Source organism: Sorex fumeus, unplaced genomic scaffold (genome assembly GCF_029834395.1).
Source record: "Sorex fumeus unplaced genomic scaffold, SorFum_2.1 ptg000043l, whole genome shotgun sequence".
Lineage (NCBI taxonomy): Eukaryota > Metazoa > Chordata > Mammalia > Eulipotyphla > Soricidae > Sorex > Sorex fumeus.
Window position 1 is genome coordinate 50,359,057 of NW_026606100.1, and position 19,103 is coordinate 50,378,159.

At 61.2% G+C, this 19,103-nt stretch overlaps 2 protein-coding genes across 5 annotated transcripts in view; both read left to right on the forward strand.

Annotated features, from left to right (window-relative positions):
* The window catches only part of TACC2 (transforming acidic coiled-coil containing protein 2), a 57,352-nt gene extending 48,735 nt beyond the window's left edge, over positions 1-8,617 (forward strand). For all 4 annotated transcript variants that reach the window (XM_056120652.1, XM_056120651.1, XM_056120649.1 and 1 more), the window contains 5 exons: positions 807-850; positions 6,271-6,431; positions 6,581-6,687; positions 6,983-7,103; positions 8,095-8,617. In XM_056120652.1, coding sequence (XP_055976627.1) covers positions 807-850; positions 6,271-6,431; positions 6,581-6,687; positions 6,983-7,103; positions 8,095-8,160 — 499 coding nt within the window. In that variant the 3' untranslated portion in view covers positions 8,161-8,617. The remainder of the gene's footprint in view (positions 1-806; positions 851-6,270; positions 6,432-6,580; positions 6,688-6,982; positions 7,104-8,094) is intronic.
* A 4,877-nt stretch (positions 8,618-13,494) lies between these two features.
* Positions 13,495-19,103, forward strand: part of BTBD16 (BTB domain containing 16) — a 29,918-nt gene continuing 24,309 nt past the window's right edge. Inside the window, exons 1-3 of the mRNA XM_056120331.1 lie at positions 13,495-13,521; positions 14,641-14,798; positions 18,278-18,351. Coding sequence (XP_055976306.1) covers positions 13,495-13,521; positions 14,641-14,798; positions 18,278-18,351 — 259 coding nt within the window. The remainder of the gene's footprint in view (positions 13,522-14,640; positions 14,799-18,277; positions 18,352-19,103) is intronic.

Genomic DNA, 19,103 nt, shown 5'->3' on the forward strand with positions numbered 1-19,103 from the left:
CAGTGGCTCTGGGCCTGGAGCAATTTCAAATCAGTCACTGTGATGCATACGTATGGGGTTTTTTTTTAAATAAAATTCAGATAAAATATTATAGAGATCCAGGGAAAAATCAGGGAAGGCTTCCCTGGAGGAGACGCCATTGGACTCAGGCCTGGAGAAACGGACAGAGGATGAGAGAGGTCGGATTCCAGAGACACTAACAAAGTGGGCAGGAATGCAGGTGGGCCTGGAGTCCAGCACAAATAAGAGACCACCTTGACGGTCTCCTTGACGCCTGTGTTCGCAAGATGGCGGGAGGAAGGGAGGAAGGGGAAGAGGAGGCTTGGGCAGGGTGAGAAGGGCTGTGGGGGTGGGTGGAAGGTTGGGCCTGGGTCTTTCCTTAGTGCCCGGGGTGCTGTATACTAGGTCAATCCAACAGTTTTGTTTTTTGTTTTTTTTGGGTTTTTTGTTTGTTTGTTTTTTGGGTCACACCTGGCGATGCTCAGGGGTTCCTCCTGGCTCTGCACTCAGGAATCGCCTCTGGGACTATATCGCTTGAGGGACTATATGGGTTGCTGGGAATTGAACCCGGGGGGGTCGGCTGAGTGCAAGGCAAATGCCCTCCCCTCGGTGCTCTCGCTCCAGCCCCAGTCGAACAGGTTTGGGGCATGCAGGGAAGGGACTGAGATTGGGAGCTCCTCCAAGGGGGAGCTCCCTGGGACCCCATGAGACTTGACCTCTGGCGAGGCCAGCGCCCAGCACAGGCGCTGCCCAGGTGAAGACACGGCTCTGTGGTGGTGGTTTTAATGTGTTTACTCCTTTTGCAGGAAAATCGTGGCTGAGTATGAGAAGACAATCGCTCAGATGATCGGTGGGTGACCTGACTTTTGGGGGTTCCTAAAACAATGGGGAGGGTGGTGATGAGAGAGGACCAGATTGGGGGGCTCCTCTCAGGCCCCTCTTAGAGCAAGGGCCCTGTGAAGAGGGACCCCAACATAGCAGGATGGCCTCCCGGCATTCCCCGGGCCTGAGGAAGCCCTGACTCACTTCACCCTGGTGCCACCCGGAACCCGGGGCTGTCCACCTCACAGAGAAAGACATTGGGTTGGGTACTGGGATGTCGGGCTGTGAGGCAGCAAATCTCAAACTCGTAATTTAATTTAGACCCAAGTGACCTAATACTCCCCACCCCTATCCCTGGCGTTTCCAGGACAGTGTGAATGGGTGGGGGCGTGGTGGCCCTGAGCTGCTCCCCTGGGTCCTGGGTCCTTACACAGCTGGGCCCGAGAGTGCTCTGGGCTGGACGGCAGGGCCTGCAGCCCCGATTCAGGAGACAGAGCCGGAGGTTCCACGCCCGCCTTCACCCGAGGGGACAAAATTCAAAAGATGGGATTTCGATTCAAGGGGGAGACTTGTTTTATTTATCTGTGGGATGCCAGGTGGGGCCGTGCTGGGCGGGCCAGAGAGAGAAGTCAAAGGCTGTGGGTGTAGCCGGCCAGACTGGGTGCCCGCACTGGGGAGTACCCTGAGCGCCACACGAGTGAGTCCTGAGTACTGCCAGGGGTGGACCCCAGAACAAGTGCGGTGATCCCCTGTGCTTGAGGCCACGTGGAACTCTCGGCTCAGTGCTCAGTCTGAGGCCCTGAGGAGATGGTTAATGCTTTCAAGGGCGTCTCTGTTCCTCCTGGTGGACTGTCCGTCACAGGGGGTCTCCGGAGGCACCGGGAGCCTCGCTGAGTGGAGGAGAAACTGGGCCGGAGGTTCTTCTTCCCAGACACGGGGCTTGTCCCGTCAAGCCCCACCTGGTGAAACACCCCCCAGGTCTCCCGCGTTGCTTCTGGAACCTTCCTTCTGGGTCCTGGTCATGCATTTGCCTTTGTGCTGAGGGGGGGGCACTCAGGCAGCTACTGCTATGGGGGTCTTAGAACTCGGGGGCTCGGCGGAGGGAGCCTCTCACCTCTAAAACACTGGGAGAGAAGGGACCTGACCTCGCTCGCTGGTCCCCGAGGCTTGTCCGGTGGTGGCCGAATCTGGTTCTGCTGTCTGTTGGCGGGGTGAGGGCGGGGTTGGGGGAACCTACTCGAAAAACATTTTCCGCGATGGGCCACCCTGCAGAGCGGCGAGGGCCTGGCCCGAGGCCTTGAGGCCCTGGACCCCTCCAAGGTACCCCTCCCCCAACCCAGGTGCCCACCCCTGCCCCCCACCAGGGCGCTCAGCCTCAGAGCTCGCCTGTGCCCTATGGTCACACTCCAGAGTGGAATTGGGGGGTGCATTGCCCACCCCCATCCTGGCTCACTCCCCTGCACCCCGACTGGCCCCCGGGGCCACCTCCCTGCTTGTCCTCAGCCGCCACTGTGGTCGGGGTGAAGGTGCATTGATTTTGGAGGGGGGGTCCCTGTCCTTGCAGAGGGTGGGGTAGGGGCAGTGTTGGCTGTGGGCAGACAGCCCTGCTTGGGGCAGGTGGCAGGTCCTGGTGCCTGGGGACACCCCGTGTCCCCTCTGGAGTGTGTGTGGTCCCTGCACTCATACCCCACATCCGGCGGAGCTGAAACTCAGATCTGGGGGAGCTGGCAAGGCCGGGGGTCTGGAATAGGGGCCATGAATTCCCCAGTCTGCCCGCTCCGCTCCGCTTCGTGTCCTCAGTTTACCCCCCTGTCCACCGTTCACCCAAGGCAACCCCCACCCCCGCCCCTGGGGAAATAGCTGTCTCCCCCTCCCGTCCGTCCCCTGACCCCTTGTGGACTACCCAGAATCCAGAAGATTCTGCTTCTGAATTCAGGTTGTTGCGAGTGACAACCCCCCCTCCCCCCGCACCCCCCTTCCCCCCCGCTTCCCTAACAACTGCCTGATTCTCTGTTTTGCTTCCATTTTCCGTTGCTTCTTGTCCTTTGCTTGCAAAACCAAACAGGCCAGCCTGGTAAGTAAACGCTTTTCACCTCATTTGACTCCTGCTCTCTGCCACCCTTACTGGTTTGGTGGTGGTTGCTTTTCTGGTTTTTTTTGTTTTGTTTTGTTTCTTTGGGTATTTTTGCTGCATTCTTCCCTTCTTGCTTCAGTCCTGTGTTGCCTGCAAAAAAAAAAAAAAAAAAAAACCCACAAAAAGCCAGACATTCTGCTGGCGCTGGTTTTGATTTTGAATTCAGACCATCTTTGCTCTGGGGCTGATTTCCTGAGCTGAATAGCCGAGTTACAGTTGTAGTTTAGCAAAAATGATTCGAGAAGCATTCTTCTCTCCTCCGTCTCCTGGGAACTGGGAAATTCTATTTTTAAAAGGATTAGCCCGGGCAGAAAGGAGACCCAGACAGGGTCCGTCTCGGGTCTATCTAGGAAACGGGATGAACTTGCTGCTGATAAATGACTCTTTTTCCTGACGACTATAACACATGCAGGGCCAAGGACCACACCCAGCACGGGGGCTGGGAACTCCAGAAGCAGCACAAGTAGAAAGAATAAAACCAAGCTTGTAGTAACTTCTATAAATGATTTTTTTCTGATATAGCTCCATGCTTGAGGGCTCACCCGTGTAAAGCTCCAGTTCAGTCTTGACACCATCAGAAAAAGTTTTCAGGGAAAAAATATAATGGACTGGAGCGATAGCACAGCGGGTAGGGCGTTCGCCTTACACGCGGCCAACATGGCCGACCCGAGTTCGATTCCTCTGCCCCTCTCGGAGAGCCCGGCAAGCTACCGAGAGTATTCGATATGCCAGACACAGTAACAACAAAGTCTCCAATGGAGACGTTACTGGGCCCACTCGAGCAAATCGACGATCAACGGGAGGGCCTTTTACCTATAATGTATACATTCCTGCTAAAATATTTGAAACCTTTACTTAATGCTCATCTGGATTTCCTTGCCAGGGATTTTTTTCTATGATCAAAAAGTTGGATGTGTGTTTCATTGATAGTTGTGCTATTTCTACACATTAAGCATTAACCAACTGAAAAATTAAGTTGCACAAAATAAACCCGTGCTTCCCAGGGGGCCTTAGAGTGGGCTATCTTATAGCTGCCACTCGGGGTGTTGGTGACACTTTGGATAAGGGGTCCCCATACTGGACCCTTCCCCGGGGTCTCAGTTCCTCAACATTCTCCACCCACACGCCTTGGGATAAGAACCGTGACCACCTTTTCAGGGGACACACCTGATATGTGCAAACAGTGCCAAGTTCATGACCTTCGCAAGTCAGAGTTCAGGGGCTAGGATGATAGCACAGCAGGGAGGGCGTTTGCCTTGCCTGCGACCGACCCGGGTTCGATTCCCATCATCCCATATGGTCCCGAAGCACCGCCAGGAGTAATTCCTGAGTGCAGAGCCAGGAGTAACCCCTGAACATCACTGGGTGTGGCCCAAATAACCCAAACCAAACCCATAAAAACCAAGTTAGGGCTTGAGGGGGGGGATGTCAGTCCTCTGTCCCCCACCCCAGGGTGGGGGAGGCTGACGTGGCTTCATTCGGGTCAGCGGGTTCAGCGAGCAGGTCCCGACCCTCATGCAGTCTCCACTGTGGGGAGATGCGGCGGGGTCGCATTCTGCCCATTCGCTGGGTCAGACCGAACAGGCAGGCCGGCAGCCCGAGCCCGGCGCATGGACAAGGCCGCCCTGCCACCCCCCAGGACAGAAACCTGGGGGCCGCACCCTCAGTGATGTCACGGTGGGGAGGTGTGGGCGGGTGGCCTGGCCACTCTGACTCCATCTACTGCTGGGAGAGGGGGTTGGGGCTGGGGTCCCTGGGGTCCCTGGCCCTCCCCCCAGCAAAGCAGAGAGAACAAGGACAGCCCCGCCCGAGGAAGGTACTGCACTGTGTCCCGGACAGGGGAGGCTCTGGGGGGCTCTGACTGGGGGGAGGGTCCCACTTTGTGCTTCAGGGCCAGGGGGTTTCTGAGAAAAAAAAACCTCGACTGTGACCGTGGCCTTGTCCCCGCCAAGCTCTGTGCCATGGCAGCCGGCAGCCACCCACAGGGACCGGCCGAGGAAGGGCAGGTGTGCAAACACCCCTGGGGTCAGCAGGCGGGGACCCTTCTCCCCCAGAGCGTTGGGCAGATGAGATCAGGCGGTGCCAGGGGCCGGGGGCAGAGTCGGTCAAGCACCCGCAGCGGGCAGTGGGCAGGAGGAAGCGAGCGGGTCCTTCCCGGGACCCTCGGGGTCAGCGAGGCTGGCGGGGTGCAGCAGGGAGGGGATGCCATGAGGGGGGTGGACAGACAGCCCGCTCTCCTGAGCAGAGCCTACCCCAGACGCTCCGGCTGATGACAGCCGACCCCTTCTCTTGGGCACTGATGGTGGGTCTTGGGGTGCGGCAGGGTTGCGGGGTGTGTGGGGCAGGATTGGGGGAGAGGAGGGGCTCGGGGGTGGTGGGGGCCACCTTTGATGGCGCTGAGCTCTTGGGAGGTTTGCACGATGAAGAAATGTCTTTTTTTCTCTGCTGACTGGCTTATGGTCCTGGAGCAGAGCCCGGCCAGGTGAGGGCCTCTTGTTTCTGCAGTCTGATGCTTTCCCTTCGGAGATCTGTTTTCTGCCTATGCCAGGCGGTCACTGGGGCTGCCCAGTGGCGATTTTATTTATTTATTTATTTATTTGGGCTGGATCGATAGCATAGCAGGTAGGGCCGACCTGGGTTCGATTCCTCCGCCCCTCTTGGAGAGCCCGGCAAGTTACCGAGAGTATCCTGCCTGCACGGCAGAGCCTGGCAAGCTCCCGGTGACGTCTTTGATATGCCAAACACAGTAACAACAAGTCTCACAATGGAGATGTTACTGGTGCCCGCTTGAGCAAATCGATGAACAACAGGAGGACAGTGCTATTTATTTATTTGTTTGTTTGTTTGTTTGTTTATTTTTTTGCTTTTTGGGGTCACACCCAGTGATGCTCAGGGCTAACTCCGGGCTCTGCACTCAGGAATTACTCCTGGCGGTGCTCGGGGGACCCTTTGGGATGCCGGGGATCGGGGATCAAACCCAGTTCGGTCTCATGCAAGGGCAAATGCCCTCCCCTGCTGGACTTATCGCTCCGGCTCTGAGCGGCGATTTTTATGGGGATTTTAAGGACGTTCTAAGGGGGGGAAAAAAAAACCGTTCAGGGCAAACACTGGGTCCCTGCCAGGGTGTGTCCCTGGATCCACCATTCCCCAAACTGCCCGTGGGAGTGGGGACTCTGGGCGACCTCACGTGGCAACTGGGGTGTGTCTCTGTGTTCACAGCATTTTGGGTGTCGGGTGTAGCCGGCTCAGTCTTTCGAGAGCACGTTGGCGCCCGGGCGCTGGGTTCCACGGCGTTCTCCCTGTGTCTCCCCTAGAGGACGAGCAGCAGGAGAAGTCGGTGTCCCGGCAGACGGTGCAGCAGCTGGTTCTGGAGAAGGAGCAGGCGCTGGCCGACCTCAACTCCGTGGAGAAGTCCCTGGCCGACCTCTTCCGCAGATACGAGAAGATGAAGGAGGTCCTGGAGGGCTTCCGCAAGGTGGGTCTGCCGGAGACGGGGGCAGCGGGCGCAGGGGCCCAGGAGGAGCCGGAAGACTCGACGGTCCGAGGTCTCGGCCTCCAGGGGTTCTCCAGCCCCCACCTGTCCCCTGACATCCCGCCCTGCCTCCCACCCCTGGGCTCCCCCAGAATGAAGAGGTGCTGAAGAAGTGCGCCCAGGAGTACCTGTCGCGGGTGAAGAAGGAGGAGCAGCGCTACCAGGCCCTGAAGGTGCACGCCGAGGAGAAGCTGGACAGGCAAGTTGGCAGCCGCACCGGGTGCCCGGGGGTGTCCGCACCCAGCGAGGCTCAGGGGTCACTCCTGGCAGGCTCGGGGGACCACGTGGGGTGCCGGGGATGGAGTCCGGGTCAGCTGCGTGCCAGGCCAGCGCCTCCCTGCTCCCCTCTCTCCAGCCCCCCGGACACAAGCTCTGGTCCATATGGGCCGAGTTTCCGGGGTGCCAGCCATGGAGGGATTGGGGGGGGGCGCTGGCTGCAGGTTCTCGCGGGCTCTGGAGGGGCCGCGGTGAGTCTGACACGTCTCTCCTCTCAGGGCCAACGCCGAGATCGCTCAGGTCCGTGGCAAGGCCCAGCAGGAGCAGGCCGCCTACCAGGCCAGCCTGCGGAAGGAGCAGCTACGGGTGGACGCCCTGGAGAGGTCACTGGAGCAGAAGGTCAGCGGGCCAGGGCCAGCGCGGGGCGGGTCAGGGCCTCCGTGGAGAGGTCAGTGGGACTTCCAGCTGCCCTCGCTGGGCCTCGCACCCCACACTCACTCATCAGCCACTCACCACATCCTCTGGGGCCACATAGCGAGTTTGTGCTCAGTACCTGCTCCCAGCTCAGTGCTCAGGGGCTGCTCCCAGCTCAGTGCTCAGGACCTGCTCCCGGCTCAGTGCTCAGGGGCTGCTCCTACGGGTGCCCAGGGGACCGACCGTGTGGGCTAGAACTTAAGCCTCCTGCGTGCCGTCTGCACTCAGTCCACTGAGCCGTCCCTCCGGCCCCCAGACACGACCCATGCTTGAACCCGGGTCTCCTCCAGCCTGCTCACTGCAGGTTCCCCCCCGAGCAGAGACACTGGCTGATGTGGGCATGGCCCCCCGGGTGTCTGTGTGGCTGTCGTGGGGGGTGGGGGCTCACCCTAGTTTTCAGCCCGTGTGGGCCCCCGGCCCAGATGCGTCTCAGGGAGGAGGAACCTCCCTCAGACACGCACTCCCGTTCTGTGAGGTCCTCAGAGGCCTGATGTTGCTGGCAGCCTTTCCCTTGCCTTGGTGATGGGCGGGGGTGGGGGGGGGACCTTCACAGGCATGTGACTGCAGGAGGCCTCATTTCATACGTCACCCACATTTTAAGAATAAGGAAACCAGCATTCAGAGAGGTTGTGTGCCTTGCCCAAGGTCACACAGCAGGAGCTGTGGGATGAATATTTATTAATTTATTTATTTATTTTGTTTGAGGGCCACACCCAGCAGTGCTCAGGGGTTCCTCCTAACCCTGCAACCTCCTGGCAGTGCTCGGGGGGACCAGATGGGAGGCGGCAGACAGGGTGAATGTTTAGATGGTTTCGTTCCGCATCATTTTCCTCGCAAGCCCGAGGACCCCGTGAGCGGCTCAGTTTCCAGGCTCCAGCCGATTCCAGCGACCCCTCTTGTCGGTCTTTCTCCACAGAACAAAGAGATAGAAGAACTCACCAAGATCTGCGACGAGTTAATCGCCAAGATGGGCAAAAGCTAACTCTGGCGCCGGTTGTCGGGACTTGAGTGTCGGGCGGGCAGTGGGCACGCGGGCACCGCCCCGTCACCGGCCGCGGGCAGGCGCCCCCTCCGTACGTACTACTGTTCTTCTCTGCAGCCACCTGGCCGTGCCGGAGCTCGGACGCTGGTCCCGAGTTCGCGCCGGCGGTGTGCGTCTCCTGGGTCTCCTCAGAGCAGGCTGGCCGCAGGCTCCCTCGGGGAGAGGGCGTCCACGGGACGGGACACACATCGCCACTGGACCTTGCTTGCCCTTCGTCCACCAGTTCCCGGGCGAGAAGCTTCTGGATTTCATACCCACACGGACAGCCGGCACGGGGACTCTTGCCTTAAGGATTGTGCACTTGATCTGCATTTACTGATTTGTTAAAAAAAAAAAGAAAAGCGAACGCATGTTTCCAATAAAATTCTCTATTGTAAATAAATGTTTTTTCTTTGGATCTTGGCAATCAGTTGAGCTCTGGTTTGTTTTCTGGGAAGGGTTTTTTTTTTTTTTTTGGTAGGGGGAGGGGATTTTTTTTTTCTCTCGCCTTTGTTAGCCCCTATCAGATTTGGCCATTTTCACTTCTCTGTCCGCGTACATTTCTGGGTCTCGGGGTTTAAATAACATCTCTCTGGTGCCTGTGTTTGTAAACTGAAGCGAATGAGGACTATCAGCTTGCTGCTTAATAATTAAGGGGGAGGGTATTGAGTCAGCTAAGATTTTGTTTTTAAGAAGCCTCTGATGTTGGGGGTCAACTCCAGTCGCCGGAACTGGGGTCCAGGAAGAAGCAGGCTCTCTGCTCCCCTGAAACACTAGCCAGCCCCCCCAAAACAAAAAACAGGGGCAACGAGGAGCAGCTAGCAGTGGGAGGCAGGTGATTCCGCTGGGCTAGGACAGGGTTATATGCACACTCAGATTCTCCGCTGTTCCTTGCCTCCTCAGACCCACTGGGTGCAAGGGAGGCAGTGAAGTTGTCCAGGGAGGGGTTTCTCCATTTCCCAGAACCATCAACACAAACCACAAATGTTGTGTCTCCAAATCACCTGGTTCAAAATCAAAGCCGGCAGGTGCAGTGCCCAGGATGCTGCAGCGTGGCAGCAGAGGTGCCCAGATGTTGGGGTTCAAAGGCTCGAGGGTGCCTCTGCTGCTCAGATCACACCTTTCTCTCCAGGCCCGGGCCGGATCCTAGATGGTGCCACCTCCCCTTCCTGCAAAGACCTTCCCAAACGTGCTGCATGGGTAGAAGGCGGCAGCTGGTGTGAGTTTTGGTGGGGAGGGCAGGGGGAGAGGTCCCAGTGGATGCAAGCTTGGAAAGCACACTCAAACCCCCAAGGACCTTGGCTCCCAGCTTGGGTGTTGTGCTTGGGCACTGCAGCCTTGGGGATGGGGTAAGTAGGGTCTGGAGTCTCTCCAAATGCTCACAGGGTGGGTGATGCCACAAGAGAAAGTCCTCGCGTGCCCCTTGGGAAGATGCCCAGACTCTAGTCCATGTCCCTCACACCTCCCTAGGACCGTAAGACAGGCAGGGGGCAGATTCTCCAAGTGCCTGGCCCCCTGCCGCCCCACACAGGTGTCCTTGCCGCCTCTCTCCTCTGCTGAGTACTGACCTGATGGTTCCCACCTTCTGGAAGCTTTTCTCTTAGTGTTTAGCTGACGGTTTCCACGTCCGCTGAAGCCAGACTCACAGGGAAGGGGGGAAGCCTGGACTCCTCGAAGCAATGACTGCCCTCTGCCCGTGTTTTTATATTTATTTTCCCTGTGTTCTTCCCCCTTAGCGTGTGAAATAGGAGTCTATCTAAAGAGGAGGAATAGCGGCCAATGGAGGTGTTTGGTGTAATGTAACCTGGACCCATGTCCAAGCTGTCTGCAAGACTGCAGAGAGTCGGGACATCCCCGCCTGTTACTCTCGTGGGGCATCGGCATTCCTTGAACCCACCGCCGAAGACAGTGAATTCAGTCTCACAGAGCAGGTGCTGTGTCTGTGTGTGCCTGGTCTCAGGGAGCAGGTGCCATATCCGTGGATGCCACTAGGGGGCTCCCGAGGGCCGGGTCTTGTGGAGCAGGTGTCGTGTCTGTGGGTGCCACCAGGGAGCGCCCGAGGGCCAGGTCTCATAGAGCAGGTGTTGTGTCTGTGTGTGGGGGGGTGTCTCAGGGAGCAGGTGCCATACCCGTGGATGCCACTAGGGGGCTCCCAAGGGCCAGGTCTTGTGGAGCAGGTGTCGTGTCTGTGGGTGCCACCAGGGGACGCCCGAGGGCTGGGTCTCACGGGGCAGGTGTCGTGTCCTTGGTGGACACCAGGGGGCTCCCGAGGGCCGGTTCTTGTGGAGCAGGTGTCGTGTCTGTGGGTGCCACCAGGGGACGCCCGAGGGCTGGGTCTCATGGGGCAGGTGTCGTGTCCTTGGTGGACACCAGGGGGCTCCCGAGGGCCGGGTCTTGTGGAGCAGGTGTCGTGTCTGTGGGTGCCACCAGAGAGTGCCCGAGGGCCAGGTCTCATAGAGCAGGTGTTGTGTCTGGGGGGGGGGGGTGTCTCAGGGAGCAGGTGCCATACCCGTGGATGCCACTAGGGGGCTCCCAAGGGCCAGGTCTCAGGGAGCAGGCGTTGTGTCTATGTGTGCCAGGTCCCAAGGAGCAGGTGTCGTGTCCGTCGTGGCCACCAGGGGTCTCCCGAGGGCCGGGTCTCACGGGGCAGGTGTCGTGTCCTTGGTGGACACCAGGGGGCTCCCGAGGGCCGGGTCTTGTGGAGCAGGTGTCGTGTCTGTGGGTGCCACCAGAGAGTGCCCGAGGGCCAGGTCTCATAGAGCAGGTGTTGTGTCTGTGTGGGGGGGTGTCTCAGGGAGCAGGTGCCATACCCGTGGATGCCACTAGGGGGCTCCCAAGGGCCAGGTCTCAGGGAGCAGGTGTTGTGCCTATGTGTGCCAGGTCCCAGGGAGCAGGTGTCGTGTCCATCGTGGCCACCAGGGGGCATCCGAGGACCGGGTCTCACGTGGCAGGTGTCGTGTCCTTGGTGGACACCAGAGGGCGCCTGAGGGCCAGGTCTTACAGAGCAGGTGGCGTGTCTGTGTGTGCCGGGTCTCAGGGATCAGGTGCCATGCCCGTGGATGCCACTAGGGGGCTCCCAAGGGCCAGGTGTCAGGGAGCAGGTGTCATGTCCATCGTGGCCACCAGGGGACACCCGAGGACCGGGTCTCATGGAGCAGGCGTCGTGTCTGTGGGTGCCACCAGGGGGCGCCCGAGGGACAGGTCTCAGGGGGCAGGTGTCGTGTCCGTGGGTTCAGGACAAAGTAGTCCAAACCCTTTGCCGAAGACCTGGCGGAGGATCAGGCGGAGGATGCTACTCCGGAGACAGGATTCTGGGGGATTTGGAAGGTGCCGGGAACACGGAAGGGCAGGTGTGTCCATTTCTGCACAGACACTTGCTGCGTCGGGCCTGGGACACACACAGGCAAGACTGAGTGGAGCCCCTACGACCCGTGGGCGCCCCCAACCTGCACGCTCCACAGGTACTCGTGAGCTGCCCAGGGCTCTCTCTGCAACGGCAAGGTGGTGGGCGGGGTCTGCTGCACCCTATCACCGGGTCCGGCACCCGGAGCCTGCAGCACCCAGCTGGTCTGACCAGCTGCACTGTGTATCAGGAGTTGGGAGCCCAGGTCTGGGAGGAGGGGTGTGCAGTGCACTCTTTGGGGGGTGCTCAGTGCAGTGTTTGGGGGAGGGGTGCAGTGCACTTTGGGGGAGGATGCAGTGCACTGTTTGGAGAGAGGTGCAGTGCGCTGTTTGGGAGAAGGGTGCAGTGCACTGTGTGGGGGGAAGGGTGCACTGTGTGGACATTTCTAACACCCGAAGGAAGGCTGAGTACCCACTTTCTGGCTGATGTCTCAGAGGTGCCTGTCCTGGGCTCCCTCCTGCAGGTGAACCTGTGCTTGGGGCGATTCCCTGGACCCACCTCCTGATTGCTGTGGGGGCACCTTTCTAGCCCTGGGGAGGGGATCCCACCCACCCTGACCCCCACAAGAAGGCTCTGGCCCACCCACGGTTCTTGGTTCCTGAGAGGTTAACCCCCACGGCGCCCCCTAGCGCAGTCGAGCGGGAGGGCGCTGACCACCTCAGTCCCCGGCACCCGTCGGTTCCCGAGTCCCCCAGGACCGATTCCTGAGCACATCCGAAACAGTCTCAGCAGCGTCTGAAACGCCCCCCACCCCCTCGTCCATCAACAGATTACTGGGCCCAGCTGGACACTGACGAGCCTCCCCCCTGCCCCCCCCCCAACTAGCAGGGCCGGCATCAGGGCGAGGGCCACAGACCCCCCCAAGTGCTCATGTGAACTCAGGCAGAGACTCGGGGCTCAACCTCTCAGGGGCTCTTCTGGGGTCACTGGGGGGGCAGTGTGTGGAAAGAGTCCCCCATGAGGGCGGCCGGGAGGCGGAGGCACCACCCCTGCCCCTGGGAGCTGCCCCTTCCCGTGCCTGCCCCCCGCTGAGCTGTCACCCCGGGAACAGGAAGTGCCCGGAACCTTCCCAGGTTGCCATGCCAACACTTCCTCGCCAACTCCCCTGGCCGGGCAGAAGAGAAGGGCCCATGCCAGGCACACACTCCAGCCTCTGCCTCAGCCACTGACCAGCGCCTCACAGCCACCACTCGGGCCGTGTGCCGAGGGTCCTACCACACACGCACAGGAGTGAGGTCCAGCGGTATGTTCCTCGCTCGGGGCGGCGGTCCGAGAGACCCTCGGGGGGCTGTGAAGGACGGGGTGAGGGTCCCACAGACAGGGCGGCCAGGTGTGTAACATGGGTCTATCGACAAAGCAAACATGTATTCATAAAGAAATTGGTTTTGAAACGAGCCATCTGTTTGGGCCACAGCAGCAGTGCTCAGAGCGTACTCCTGGTTCTGTGCTCAGGGCTCACTTGGGGATCCAGGAGTCGAAACTGGGCCTGCTGTTTGCAAGGTAAGTTCCGTACCCCCTGTCCCATCTCTCCAGCCCTTTCCTGGGCCACGCTCAGCAGTGCTTGGGGCTTTCTCCTGGCTCTGCCCTCAGGGGCCACTCTGGGCAGGTGTCGGGGGGCTTGCCTTGGGCAAGGGGCGTTGAATCAGGCTTGGCCGCGTGCAAGGCGGGCGCCCTGAGTCCCCCGGCTCCTAGAACAGATCTGTCGGCAATTCTAGGACTTTGGGGGCCTCCAGCCTAGTTTCAGGTGGGGCGGGCCGGAGGGGGAGTGGCGAGACCCCTGCCCATAAGCACGATGCCAGCCAGTGTGGCCCCCATTCCCGGGGCAGGGGGGACTCGGGCACCTCAGTCTTGTGGCCTGTCTTCCAGGAGCTGCTTAAGCCCCGGGGACCCGCATGTCGTTCATGAAAACGCCCAATCCGGTGAGCAGGGAGAGCTGGATGGGTGAGGGGGGCCCACGCCTTGGCACCTCCCTCCTGCCGCCCCCTCAGGAACCGACGCCCACCCTGACCCACCCTCGGGAACTCGCCCTGTCCTCGGGGACAGCACGGCTCCCGTTTGCCGCGGAGCCTGGAGAGCCACAGGCCTCCGTGGTCTGCCCGTGGCCACACCACTAGACGGTGGCCATTTGAACGAGACTGTGACTCGAACCCCCCTCCCTGCCCCGACACCTTGGCGCCCACCTGCCCTGGGGGCACTTGTGACTTCCGGTCTCTCTGTCCACTCCGAGCACCTCTAAGGTCCACTTCCCTGCGTGGCTTCCTTGCGCGATTGTGTCTGGAGTTTATATCCATGACAGACATCTAAGCGTCACAGAGAAGCCTCTGCCCAGTGACCCCCTGCCCCACTCGGAGGTCCCTACCCCAAGGAACCAGAAGCTTGGGGGGTGAAGAAGCTTGGGCAGGAGCCTTGCTGACCACGGGCGGCAGCGCCCAGGACCTTCCCCCAGGGGAGGAGCAGGACAGCCCGGCCACAGCCTGCCGTGTGGGGGGCTGAGTGGCAGGAACGCACCCCAGTCCCTGCCGTGTGGAAGGCGCCACCCATCACGTGGCCCATTGTCCAGAGAGATGGGCCCCAACGCTGTGGCTGCCAGGAGCCGAGTGAGGCTTAGGGGGCAGATTCCCGTGGGGGGGAGGGGAGATACTGTCATCTGAGCAGGAGAAGGGGTCTGTCCTCTTGCTGGACTCGGCCAATGGCCTTCACTGGCCACTGCAGAGTGACCAGCTTCCTGGTCTCTTCTAGTTTACCCTTGAAACCCCAACTGTGTGTGCCCCAGATCTGATGACTCGCTGAACCCTCAGTTTGACTATTGGAAAGCAGTTCCCGGAACAGAACGCAGCAGGGTTGGGGGGGGCGTTCGGAGACCCCCAAACTCACACCCTCAATAGGCTATATTTGCCGCCAGCTCCCTTCCCCCAGGGGGTCCCGACTCCACCCAGCTCTCTGCCCTCGGGAGGCTGCCCCCTGCCTGGGTGGTCTCTGCAGGACAGGGCTGAGCCCCTGTGTGTGTGTCCCCCCCCCCCCCCCCCCCCCCCCCGCAGCAGCACCTCCTGCCCCTGCCAGATCGCCGCCTCGTGGGCTCGGTCAACAGATGGCGCTTCCTCAAAGAGCCACCACTCTCGGGGGACCTGCTGGGCCTGTCACAGGCCCGCAAGGCTCTGAGTGTCGACCTGGACGACGTCTTGAAGAACCCAGACAAGTAAGAGGCCACGGGGCTGCCCCTCGGGTGGACGGCATCTGGGGCGGGTGTGCCCGGGCGGGGCAGAGACGGGCTGTGTCCAGGGGATGCCCCTGACCTGGTTTTTCATCTCACCGACATCCCCGGCGTTAGGAACCAAGTGGCCTGACAGGGTGCGCTCGGAGCTGGCCAGCAGACTTGCTGACAAACTGACCGCAGCTATCTCTGCCCTGGGTCTGCCCTGGGCACCCGGGTCCTGGGGCTTCCCTGGAGTGGCCGGAGTGTGGCGCCTCCCCATGCTGGCAACCTGGCCCCAAGCCGCTGACCCCCGGGGCGGCCCCGCCAGGTGGGTGGTCTGGGCCCCCAAAGGCTCCTGGCTCTGTGTTTCCTTGCTATGACTTGGCGTTTGGGCCACCCCGGTGGTGCTCGGGGACTCCTGCCTCTGTGCTCGGGGTGAGTCCCACAGCGTGGGGGTCCGGGCATCACTGCATGCAAGGTCGGCGCCGAACCTTCCCCTCTCCTGACCCCCGACTCCGTGTTTTTTGAGCAAGTGCTAGCACCTTCTCTCTGGCCCCACTGGCCAGTCCTGTCTCACTGTCTGCCACCCCCAGGCACAGGTGAGGGTTACACCCTCTCGAATCCACCCAAGGCCACCCGCATCAAGGGTCCAAGTTCTCTGATGCCCTCAGCTTTGGAAGTCTGAGTGCACTGACAGTCGTACCGTATGACCCGAATTCATTTCATGGATCTTCTCTGGGACCTTGGGGCTGTTCCCAGCGGCACCTGGATTTTGTTGCGGGGCTGGACCAGACCCAACCTGCAGACCCACCCCTACCCACTACCCCAGCCCTCTGAGTCGGGTCCGAGCCTGATTGGCCTCTGCTCTGTTTTGCTCAGAGCCCTGGGGAGTCCTGCGTTCTTCACCAGAGCGCGTGGCATGCCTCAGGGTGGGGCTGGCTGGGGCAGTGAGGGCCCCACGGCCTGGCTTGTGACTCGCTGAACTGAGCTGGGGGGTGCTGGCCGCCCCTTGGGGTGTGGAGATCGAATGTGGCATCAGTGGACCTGGAATTGGAGTCTCAGAAGCAGAGTCTGTCCTGGGCCCGGGAATTCCCGCCTCTGACCCAGCCGTGTTTGGCCGGACCTCATCCCCCTGAGTGTGCTCAGGAGAGTTGTGGGTGACATGTGAGTGTGTGTGTCTGTGTGCATGTGAGTGCTGTGTGTCTGTGTCTGGGTGCATGTGTGAGTGTTGTGTGTCTGTGTGCATGTGTGAGTGTTGTGTATCTGTGTGCATGTGTGAGTGTTGTGTGTCTGTGTGCATGTGTGAGTGTTGTATGTCTGTGTCTGGATGCATGTGTGAGTGTGTGTGTGTGTGTGTGTGTGTGCATGCGTGCATGTTGTGTGCCTCTGTCTGGGTCCATGTGTGAGTGTGTGTCTGGATGCAGGTGTGCGTGTTGTGTGTCTGTGAGTGCATGTGTGGGTGTGTGAGCGCAGAGGTGGGCCCAGCACAGCATGGACAGATGCACTTCCGTAACCCCCGTGTCGTGCGTCTCCTCTCTGAGCGGTCCCAGTTCCAGGAGGGACTGAGCTCCGGCAGCTCCGTCAGGGCCTCCCTGAGCTGCGGGGATGAGGGATTCGTTCTGGGTCCCTCTTCTGAGCCTGCCTGGGCCCAGCCGGTTTGCCCAGCCTGCGTGGTGGGCACGGCTCCGCCCACCCCTGCCCAGGCCCCACCCAGCTTCCTCTGGGTGGTGAAAGGAGCAGCCGGAAAGGACTCGCCCTGGGGGGTGGCTCTTGCTGTGGCTGCTTCCAAGCCCAAGGTGACGCCGTGAGGACCTTCGTGCTGTCCATTCTCTGCGCCCAAGTGGCCAGCCCACCCCCGGCTCTATTCCCTTGTGAGATTCTGGACGCTCGTGCCCCAGGCCTGCCAGCAAGACGTCCTTTGTCCTTCGGCCTCCGGTGGCCCCCTGACCCGGGCAGTACAGGGCCTGGCATCCTCTGTCCCCCACCCTCTGCTGGGACGGGAGCCCCGGAGCCGAGTGAGGGCTAGCCTGCTCTCGGGCCCTTGGGTATCCCCCTGCCTCGGTTTCTCCATCTGCAAACATGGTGCAGTCTAGCAGCCCGTGGAACCACGTGTCCTGCTGAGAACGGCATCTGGTGAGACCACCCCTGAGGAAGCCCTTCCCGGCCACATCCGGGGCCTCCCTGGAAGCAGGCAGTGAACTAAGCTCAGAGACACCCCCCACCCCCAGATCAGGGGAGGGCGGGCGTTCAGCCACAGATGTGCCCCCGTAGGGGAGGGGGGCCAGGGGCACCAGGACAAGCCCCCTCCAGCCCCTCTTCCTGCGGGGTTGCGGTCTCCTGCTTCCCTCCCGCTCTGCCTGCCACGCCGAGTCTGCTCTGAGCATGGGAGCCGAGATCCCCCAGACCGTCCACGGCACGGCATTCAGCACGAGGTCGCCCGGGGTCTGCCAGAGCCCAGCACAGCCGAGGCCGGAGTGCCAGCTCCCCCCGCTAGCCGGGCCCAGAGAGGGGGAAGCTCAGAGCCCAGGGGTTTGGCCCGAGGGCCCCAGCAGCCAGCAGGACTGACCCCAGGCCCAGACCTACAGCCTCTCCCAGAAAACCCAAGGGAACGTTCCCGAAGGCATCAGAGCCGCTGCCTGTGGCGGGCCCATGTCCCGGCAGGACGAGCTGACGCCCCCCACGTCCCCTCCTGAGCCCACGTGTCCCTTCATCACAAGGCCACCTGGTCCCCCACAGGGACAGACACCTCGCAGGTGCCACTTGCTCCGTTAACTTGGCACCGTCCACCCCCCCAACCCCCCCGCCCCTCGCCTGGTGCTCGAGGGGAACTGGCGGTCACAGCTGGGGCTCGGCCTGGCACCGCCATCTCAGCCGCTGAGCTCACGGGCCTCGCCCAGTTTCCCAAGTCTGTTGCTTCATTCTGGGGTCGCGACCTCAACCGGCGACCCTGGCCAGCCCTTCCCAGGCCCAGTGGGGAGAGCCAGGCCACCTGGGGCCAAGTCAGGAGGATGAGGCGGGGAGGGCTCAGTGAGGAAACAGCTCGGCTCCTGCCGCCCTCCAGAGCTGAGTCACTGGGCGGCCGGAGGGCAGCGTGTGGCCAATATTATTCTGGATGGGATCAGGGCTGGAAAACAAACTCACGGTCCCTTGCATGTCCCTTGGCGGGTCGACCTTCCCGGGGTGACGAACCTCGAGCCGTGAACCCGTGACGCGGGTTTTGCCCCGTTTCCTGACTTACTGCGACGAGACGTGTTTATGGAAACGCGTCTGAGTGGGTGATGGCCTGGCGGGTGGCGGGACACACCACACACGCGCTGGGTGCTGTGGGGGGCCCGGCGTGGGCAGCGGGTGGGAGGAGTTTGCTCCCCTTGGGCCACCCCCCCCGCCCCCCGCAGTGCTCAGGGCTCCCTGCAGGGGTGCTACTCTCTCTCCGGCCCCAGGGGGTCCCAGTCAACACGGCATTTTGTGCCTTTTCCCTCGAGGTTGTGCTTCTCCCAAATTGAGAAGATGTTCTCTGACGATCCGAAGACCAAGTTTACTCCGAGTAGGGGGTCAGGTGAGTCCCTGAGCATCCGGACTTGCTCAGAGCTATCCCCCACGGCGCTCTCGGAAGGATGGGCAGCCAGGCCAGACCCCAGAGCCTCAGTTTCCCTCCCTGCGGAGCCCTGGAGAGATCGTAGGTGCCTGTGAATACTCGGCAAAAGGCCTAATAAATGAAGCAGAAAACTCACGCTTGGTGCTTCAGTCACACGGCAGATGACCCGGGCGGGGACCCTCAGCTGGGCTGTGCAGATCCAACCCTGAGCTGGGGACCCTCAGCTGAGCCGACCCTGGGCTGGGGCCCCCGGCTGGGCTGTACAGATTCGACCCTGGGCTGGGACCCTCAGCTGAGCCGACCCTGGGCTGGGACCCCCGGCTGGGCCGTACAGACCCGGCAGAAGTCCCAGGAGACCCGATTCCCATTAGCTCACACAAGCCCGATGTCACATCTCTGCTTGACCCAAAGGAGGATCTGGAGTGGGGGAGGGGACAGGACCACACAAGGCCTGTCCGCCGGCCCAAGGGCCTCAGGGCAGGGCCCCCCCTTTCCGGGACTCACGCTCTGCCCGTTCCTGTTCTGTTGGGGCTGGTGCCGTGGACACGCCTCTGTCCCCTCCTGCCTGCAGCTGCAGAACTGGGCACTGGGAAGGGCTGGAATCGCTCTCTGGGGCCGGGGGGCAGCTGCCCTCCTACCCCTGCGGGGAGCCGAGAGCTGAGACCCTCGGGTTTGGGGAGCAAGAGGCAGGGAGGCCGTGCCAAGGCCCCGAG